Source organism: Coregonus clupeaformis, chromosome 38 (genome assembly GCF_020615455.1).
Source record: "Coregonus clupeaformis isolate EN_2021a chromosome 38, ASM2061545v1, whole genome shotgun sequence".
NCBI lineage: Eukaryota > Metazoa > Chordata > Actinopteri > Salmoniformes > Salmonidae > Coregonus > Coregonus clupeaformis.
In genome coordinates, this window is record NC_059229.1 from 4,636,773 (window position 1) to 4,645,787 (window position 9,015).

Genomic DNA, 9,015 nt, shown 5'->3' on the forward strand with positions numbered 1-9,015 from the left:
TCAAAGGTCAAATTGACTTCAGAGCAGTGTTGCTCCGCCTCAGCTTGTTTCTAGGACAACCTGTTAAAAAGTTATATAGACCAAGGTCAAGGTCAAATTACAGGTCAAATTGACCCAGAACATCATGGATGTCACTATTCCAGTACCGGGTCTAATTGTTGTTGTTGTTGTTACGTCTTTTACACGTTTGAGACACAACCTTAGGAAAGTAGATGAAGGGTCATGATGGAAAAATTAAGTAAAATAGTATTTGAGTGATTTCTAACTCAAATTTAACCAGGACATAAGGGAAGGGTTAAAAACTTTTTTTTCAATGAGGTGTCATTTCAGCCATAGTCATCTTTTGCATTAAAACACTGCAGTGGCACCAGAATTCCACCAGGTGGTAACTGAACTCAATGGAAATGATTACATTTCCATTTTAGTCATTTAGCAGACACTCTTATCCAGAGCGACTTACAGTTAGTGAGTGCATCCATTATTTTATTTTTTCATACTGGCCCCCCATGGGAATCGAACCCACAACCCTGGCGTTTGCAAATGCCATGCTCTACCAACTGAGCTACATCCCTGCCGGCCATTCCCTACCCTACCCTGGACGATGCTGGGCCAATTGTGCGCCGCCCCATGGGTATTACCCGGGTTAATGGCCCCCTATTCCCTACAGAAAAGGCCCTGGCCTGTTCAAACCTAGTGCACTATATAGGGAATAGATTTCCATTTGGGATGCATTCAGGTAAAGATGGATAGTGTAGTGAAGTACTACACTATCCAAATAAGTTATAATAATATGCCATTTAGCAGATGCTTTTATCCAAAGCGACTTACAGTCATGTGTGCATACATTTTTACATATGGGTGGTCCCATGGATCGAACCCACTACCCTGGCGTTACAAGCGCCATGCTCTACCAATTGAGCTACAGAGGACCACAGTTATCCTCTCTATCCCCAATAAATTGAGTTACCGAATATCTGTTTTTAGCAAATAAGGAGTCAATTTAGTCTAATAAAAAGTCAATTTGAGTCCATCAGTCCAATTTGTGTCAATTTGAGTCCATCTAGTCCTATAAAAAGTCCATCTGTGCACAGACCAAGACGCTCCCTCAGTTATTGAGGAACCAAGCTTGTGTGTGTTGGCCATTTGTGTGGCTGTCTTTTTATAATACCTATATTATAAGGATTATAGATTAGGGCGTGACCCACACTAAACCAATCAACCCTTTCAAAAAAGTCCTACAGGAATACTGCAGGAAATCTGCTCCAGGTGTGTGTGTGTGTGTGTTTGACAACTTTCCTGTCGGACATTCTGCAGAATTCCTGGAGGTAGGTCTAGTCCTTCAGAAGTAAAAAAAGATAAGTCTTGCATGTGTGTTTTTCCACGTGTTCCATGTGTGTGTGTGTGTGTGTGTGTGTGTGTGTGTGTGTGTGTGTGTGTTACAGGCAGGAGGAGTGATATGCTCCTGTGCATTGTGTACAATGACCCTTGACCTAAAGTAATGAGTGACTGACTAAAGGCAAATCAGTAAAGCCACACCCACACACACATTGTTGTTCATCTAATGGAAGAGGCCACCCATTTTTATTGGACTCAAAGTGTAGGTATTATCACTCCTTCAAAGTAGACGTATCAGACAAAGATCTGTCTGTGACTATAGAAACGATATCAGTGTTCTCTTAAGGGCAATTATAGGTGTGCATACTTTATCTACTAGACTAGGGTAGGCCTTTTTTTTTGCACCTGCAATCAATGACTTCACTGACTGTTGGAATTACGGGCACAACTCTGTTAGTGTGGGCATAGGTCTAGGTGTGTAACAGCTGTGTAACAATGACAATGCATGTACTGTAAAAACACTGAAATGTATTGATATGTGTACACCTAAGGTGTTGGTCTGTTTGTGTCTATGTCATGTGATGTCATTTGGAATTTAAACGGCCAATGCGTAAATTGCGTAAAATAGGCCTACTACTTTGGCCTTCTAGTCTACATATTTAATTTTGTACAATCTGAAATAGTTCTACTCTCACTGTCATTCAGTACGTGCTCGTCCATAGCCACACAATACATTTCTGCGTGCGCGCTCCCATCATCAACCAGCATACGCCCCCCCATCATCAACCAGCATACGCCCCCCCCCCTCCTCTGTATTTTCAGACTGGAGCTGCTGAAGCTCGACGCTCTCACCACCGCGTCGCTCCGCTTTAGACACCCACCCAACTCCACCGCACCGCCGCCTCAACGCCACAGCTGGCGGAGAATTTCCGTCTGGGTACAGGAAGATGGTGAGAGTGACGGGAGCTGCGTTGTCTTCCCCTGGATAAACCAGGAAAACACATAAAAACGTATTTTTATTAGCCTACATAAGCTACCCGGACCCGGGCAATAGGGAGGTAACCTAACCGTCACCGAACCTTTCGAACGGAAGAGGACGCGAACGCAACAAGGAGTGGACTCCTTCTCGGGCTATGCTTCTTCTGGGCACATGCATTCAGAGAGCTTAATCTCGAGCTATCCAGATTTGAGGAATTTATGGAACAGACTAGACAGCCAGCACATTTCGCGAACTATGTCTTCTTCGTTGGTAATTGAATAAAGGGAAGCAGGATCAAGGATATATTGTTTCTTCCTCATGGGAATTCGGTATTCCTTAGGGGAAAGCAAAGAGGAGGAAATTCACTGAATCTCTCCCTGCACTCCATAGTTCTCTACTCCACGCGTTTACAGTCCTGGCTACTTTTGTAGCCTATGACGAAGGAACCACGGCCTGGGAAAAAGTTTATAAGCTTTGGATACAGAAGGGAACACAAGAAGTGACGTTTTTGTAGACGTTTTTGCTTCAATTTTAGACTGCTGTTTTTGTTTTTAAAAGCCTGTCATGTTCATTGGATAGGCCTATTCTATGGAAAATGTGAATATTCGATAGGAATATTTAGTAGACATAACTTGACAGTTTGTATTTAAGTCTAGGCCTATATTTTTAAGACTATTCATGTGGGGTTTTTTCAAAGCTTTCTGTTTTGCCAACTCTTACCAACAAGTTTGTTCAAGACTCCAGCCTACTAAAAGGAGTAGGCTTATATCAGCTCAGCTGTCATATTTTGGGCACTTATTTCTCGATTTAAAATCGCTTCTCAACGTCTTCATATTACAGTATCTGTACAGTCCCTGTCCTCTTGGAAGTGGGGATATTACCGGTGTAGAGATCCGTAGAGGGAGGTCAGGAAAGGACGGGGCTGGAGCTTGGGAATAGGCCCGGCTGTTGAAGAACTACAGACTGGGTAGGGGGGACAGCTAGACCGCTATTTCGGACGCTGCATGCCTGGCTGCTGGTTTTGGGTGGTCGTGAACCAACCAACCGACCCACCTACCCGACCCGAGAGTCAAAGCCTAACTCTTTAGCTAGGCTCGCATAACAAGAAAGTATTCGCCCACACCAGGGCGTTGAACTAGAAAGAGAAAGGGGGATATGTTATAAGAGTTTAGGCTATGAATGTTAGCCTGTTATTTTCAACTGTTGACTCAAGTAACTAAAACGGAAAGAGGATAACGTTTCTTTTTTTTTCCCAGGGGAAAGGAACTTTAAAGGGACATGTTTTGGAGCGCGTGCTCCGATAAGATAACAAGGGACCGAAGCTGTAACTTTGTCGCAATTTTCTAGCCATTTGTAGCTTGTTATTGGAATGAGTGGGACAACCTACTGTGGATAGCCTGCAACTCCTAAACAAGACACACACAAGCTATGGGTAGTTTTGGACTTGGAAACATTATATAAATATTTTTCTCTTTTTGGATTTAATGTGTGTTAAAATGTAATAATAAAATGGGGACATTATTTTGATAATCACTGAAGAAGACATGCGAGGACTTCTTGAGAGCGAGGCTGAGTAGGAGCCAAGCTCGAGCTGTCACTGGCGGCTGTCAAAACACTGCGCGTGGTCTGGAATAAAAAGTGAATATTTGAACAGTTGACCCCAGATTGGCATTTTTAACCGATACAAATCGTTATGTGATAAATAAATAATTAAACGTCATATCGGGGAAGGATGTTTAAAGAAGAGGAGAGGAAAGAGGAAAGAAGAGCGGATGACAGGACTTTCAATTATTTCAACTGCCAGATGAGAGCGAGCAGAGCAACACACGAGCACAAAGTGGAAAGCGAGGGCTTCCAAAGGCAAGGGACGAATTAATGGAATGTGAGTGCTGACGTAATACAGAGGTCGGGATAATGAACTACTCAAGAGCCTGGAACGGTCATTTTATATGAGTGAGTAGGACTAGTTGGCTACATTCGTGCGTAGCCTAGTATTTTCTGTACAAACGATATATCAAGTCGTGATTACAACCATCACCTTTCTTGCCTCTCTCTCTCTCTCTCTCTCTCTCTCCCTTGCCTCTCTCTCCGTCTCTCTCCTGTCTAGCTAGTCTCCCTCTGCCAGATGTTTCACATAGTACCTGATTGGCCGCGCACCGTCCGCCATCATTGATCAGATATTAGTATTTCCCCATCACGTCACTCCTTCAGCCATCATAATGGCTTTGCAGCCGCTGCAACACCGGCAGCAGCTGCTTCTCCCGCACGCCACGGAGGTGAGCTGCGCCTCAAGCAGTGATGGCGCCGTGACTGTGCGGATTATCGACAACACGGCGCGCACACAGCACGCGCCGTCGCCACAGCATCGACAATATCATGACTCTCCCCCAACCCCAACGACAATGGACAGCAATACCAGAGGAGGGAGTGGAGTAGGTGGGGCTACCACTACGACCAAAGGAGATCCCCCCAAACCATGCACCAAATACAGCATCTCCTCCAGCTGTAGTTCGGGGGAGTCGGGAGTTCGGAGGGCTGTTATGAATAAATTACACAGCCAGCAGAAGACTCTGCCCCAGCTGTTTGAGAGGTCTGCTGCCCAGTGCTGGGACCCCAAGTTTGATTCGCCGATACTCGAAGAGGCGTGCCGTGAGAGGTGCTTCCCGCAGACTCAACGCCGCTTCCGCTATGTTCTGTCATACATGGGCTCCGCCTCGCTCCTTTGGGGCGTGTATTTCGGTGTCAACCACGACCGCTGTGACCCGGCGACCTTCCTCGCCCCGACCGCCTCCTTCCTCCTCTTTCTCCTCCTCCTCTTCCTCTTTACCTTGACAAGGCCCTATACTCACCTGTACAATCAGGCCTCGCTGCTCCTCATCGTGGCCACATTCGCCATCACTCTGGCTCCTCAGATCCAGACAGGAGGCTTCGCCGACCTGGAGAGAACCAGGGAGGGAAACCTGACATTCCCTCACACCCCAGGCGGAGTGGACCTTACTCGGGCTCCCTGCATCTCCCCCGTGGGCACCTTCTCTCTGTGTATGGAGGTCCTGCTACTACTCTACAGTGTTCTCCATGTGAGGCTATACGCTTCAGTTCTACTGGGGCTCCTGTATTCAGTCCTATTCGAAGCCTTAGGGTGGCTGCCCCTGCTCCAGGGGAGAGATGGCGGTGGAGGAGATTATGGGGGGAATGGGTGGGGCGAGGCTGGGGTTGGAGGTGCAGGAGGGTCCCTAGGTCCTGGATCTAGTCCTGGAGGTGTTGGTTCTTCTAGCTGGGAATGGGACACACTCCGCTGGCTGGGCCCAGCTAAGGCCCTCCTCCACCTGTGTGCCCACGCCATCGGCATCCACCTCTTCATCATGTCCGAGGTGCGATCCCGCTCCACCTTCCTCAAGGTGGGCCAGGCCATCATGCACGGCAAGGACCTGGAGGTAATTATTATTTATATGTTAGAGACAGATAAAATCAAAACATTGACACATTGAATCATCGAGAGCCAGATGATTACATTTCATCATCATGCTCATCAAACAATCAAATAACATAACATAAAATAGATCACAAATGGTTATATTCTTGAGGTTCTCGAAACCAGTCATTCACTATCTTTGTGAATATGTTACAAGTAGGGAAAAAAACAGCTGTTCACTGTCTTTGTGAATACATTACAGGTGAAAAAAATAATAGTTGTTCACTGTCTTTGTGAATACCTAACAGGTGGAGAAGGAAACCAGTTGTTCACTGTCTTTATGAATAAGTTTCAGGTGGGGGAAAAAACAGTTGTTCACTGTATTTGTGAATACGTTACAGGTGGAGAAGGAAACCAGTTGTTCACTGTCTTTGTGAATACGTTACAGGTGGGAAAAAACAGATGTTCACTCTCTTTGTGAATACGTTACAGGTGGAGAAGGAAACCAGTTGTTCACTGTCTTTGTGAATACGTTACAGGTGGAGAAGGACACCAATGTTTCACTGTCTTTGTGAATACGTTACAGGTAGAAAAGGAAACCAGTTGTTCACTGTCTTTGTGAATACGTTACAGGTGGAGAAAGTAACCAGTTGTTCACTGTCTTTGTGAATACGTTACAGGTGGAGAAGGAAACCAGTTGTTCACTTTCTTTGTGAATACGTTACAGGTGGAGAAGGAAACCAGTTGTTCACTTTCTTTGTGAATATGTTACAGGTGGAGAAAGTAACCAGTTGTTCACTGTCTTTGTGAATATGTTACAGGTGGAGAAAGTAACCAGTTGTTCACTGTATTTGTGAATACGTTACAGGTGGAGAAGGAAACCAGTTGTTCACTGTCTTTGTGAATACGTTACAGGTGGAAAAGGAACAGTTGTTCACTGTCTTTGTGAATACGTTACAGGTGGAGAAGGAAAACAGTTGTTCACTGTCTTTGTGAATATGTTACAGGTGGAGAAAGTAACCAGTTGTTCACTGTCTTTGTGAATATGTTACAGGTGGAGAAAGTAACCAGTTGTTCACTGTCTTTGTGAATACGTTACAGGTGGAAAAGAAACAGTTGTTCACTGTCTTTGTGAATACGTTACAGGTGGAGAAGGAAAACATTTGTTCACTGTCTTTGTGAATACGTTACAGGTGGAGAAGGAAAACATTTGTTCACTGTCTTTGTGAATATGTTACAGGTGGAGAAAGCGTTGAAAGAACGCATGATCCACTCTGTCATGCCGAGGAGGGTCGCCGATGAACTGATGAAGCAGGGGGACGAGGAGATGGAGGGGAACGCAGGGAAGAGATACTCTGCCGGGGCTTGTTCCGCGTCGGCAGTGTCCACAGTCGGAGGTCCTGGGGGGGCTTCGTCGATCGCTACGAGCCCTAAGAACCATCCCCATCATCATAGTCATCATAAGAGGAAGAAGACTTCGATCCCCAGAGGCCAGGTAAGAGGGGCAGTGGTTGATTTAAAAACACCAGTGGCATTTTTAAATCATGCGTAAAAACTCACCCGTTTAGCTTGGCCTTTTAGTCATTGTTTGTTTGTATGCTATTTTATTCCTCCTTTATTGCTTCATGTATGGTTTGCTTTGATTTATTTTATTGTTCAAATCAATCAAATGTATTTTATAAAGCCTTTTTTACATCTGCAGTTGTCACAATGTGCTTTACAGTAACCCGGCCTAGACCCAAAAGAGCAAGCAAAGCTTGCAAAGCTTTTGATTTACTGTAAAGTGTGTTACAATTTTAAAAGGACTTAAAGTTTGATTTAATTTGATCATCAGATCATCTTCAGGCCTTTCAACATGAAGCGGATGGAGCCTGTTTCTATCCTCTTCGCGGATATCGTCGGCTTCACCAAAATGTCTGCCAACAAGTCTGCCCACGCCTTGGTGGGGCTCCTCAATGACCTCTTCGGCCGTTTCGACCGGCTGTGTGAGCTGACGCGCTGTGAGAAAATCAGTACACTGGGAGACTGTTACTACTGTGTGGCAGGATGTCCTGAGCCACGCCCTGACCACGCTTACTGCTGTGTCGAGATGGGACTAGGTATGATCCAATGCCATAAAGATGGGTAGATAGCATTCTGTTAATTGCTCCTGCAGCTTTAAATTGTGCAATGTCTTTGTCATTTTTGTGCAATGTTTCGATCTGAAGGTCTTCTGAACTGGTCTTCCTGACCTTCAGGTCAAAATGTTTTACACTAAAAATATGGGAACAATCAGCAGTGTGTGAGTGGGTACAGTATCTTTCTTTCGTCAGCTGACTTTTTGTACCCTGCACCTGTTGCTAGTTACTGGATGTGTGCACACTACTTTCTCTCTGACCTGTGTGTGTTTGTGTGTCTTTCAGAGGTCATTGGGATCAAAGCAGTTTCAGTGTACTACAAGGAAATTGGATCAATAAAGTATTCTTCTTCTTCTCCTCCTCCTCCTCCTCCTCCTCCTCCTCCTCCTCCTCCTTCTTCTTCTTCTTCTTCTTCTTCTTCTTCTTCTTCTTCTTCTTCTTCTTCTTCTTCTTCTTCTTCTTCTTCTTCTTCTTCTTCTTCTTCTTCTTCTTCTTCTTCTTCTACTCTGAAACTAGGTATGATCGTGGCCATTGAGCAGTTCTGCCAGGAGACGTGTGAGACGGTGGACATGAGGGTGGGGGTCCACACTGGCACGGTCCTCTGTGGTATCCTGGGGATGAAGCGGTTCAAGTTCGACGTGTGGTCCAACGACGTCAACCTGGCCAACCTCATGGAACAACTTGGCGTCGCCGGGAAGGTGCACCTATCAGAAGCCACCGCCGGGTTTCTGGATGATCGGTACCAGCGAGGGGACGGGCGGGTGTCGGAGAGGGCGACGCAGGGCCTGATGGAGAAACTGAAGGGTAAGGGATTTTTATTTTGTTCTATGTCCCCCTTTTCAGTACACACATGCTGACGTCAGGCACGGATGCGCACACATTTTGGATGCAGAAAGACCGGCCATCTGCGCGCATTCAACATGATTGAGATATTTACATAGTTATTACTTCTAAACAAAACAACTTTTTAGGGTTCTCCTACGCTTACAATGTTGTTTTGATTATTGCTTGAACATTCGTTAAGATTATATTTGGTTGTGATCTTTGCAAAATACCTATTTTGGATGCAGCAGTTGTTAGCTAGAATGCTAACGCTCATTGACATAGGCGGGGAGCAAAGCTAGCCAATAAGTCATTTTACTGGGTGGTTTTTAAAAGTATAATGCAGTTGA

The 9,015-nt window shown here is 45.3% G+C and overlaps 1 protein-coding gene across 1 annotated transcript in view; it reads left to right on the forward strand.

Annotated features, from left to right (window-relative positions):
* The first annotated feature begins 2,179 nt into the window (after nt 1-2,179).
* adcy9 (adenylate cyclase 9) overlaps nt 2,180-9,015 on the forward strand; it is a 54,024-nt gene continuing 47,188 nt past the window's right edge. Inside the window, exons 1-4 of the mRNA XM_041867198.2 lie at nt 2,180-5,748; nt 6,967-7,221; nt 7,561-7,825; nt 8,360-8,647. Coding sequence (XP_041723132.1) covers nt 4,534-5,748; nt 6,967-7,221; nt 7,561-7,825; nt 8,360-8,647 — 2,023 coding nt within the window. The 5' untranslated portion in view covers nt 2,180-4,533. The remainder of the gene's footprint in view (nt 5,749-6,966; nt 7,222-7,560; nt 7,826-8,359; nt 8,648-9,015) is intronic.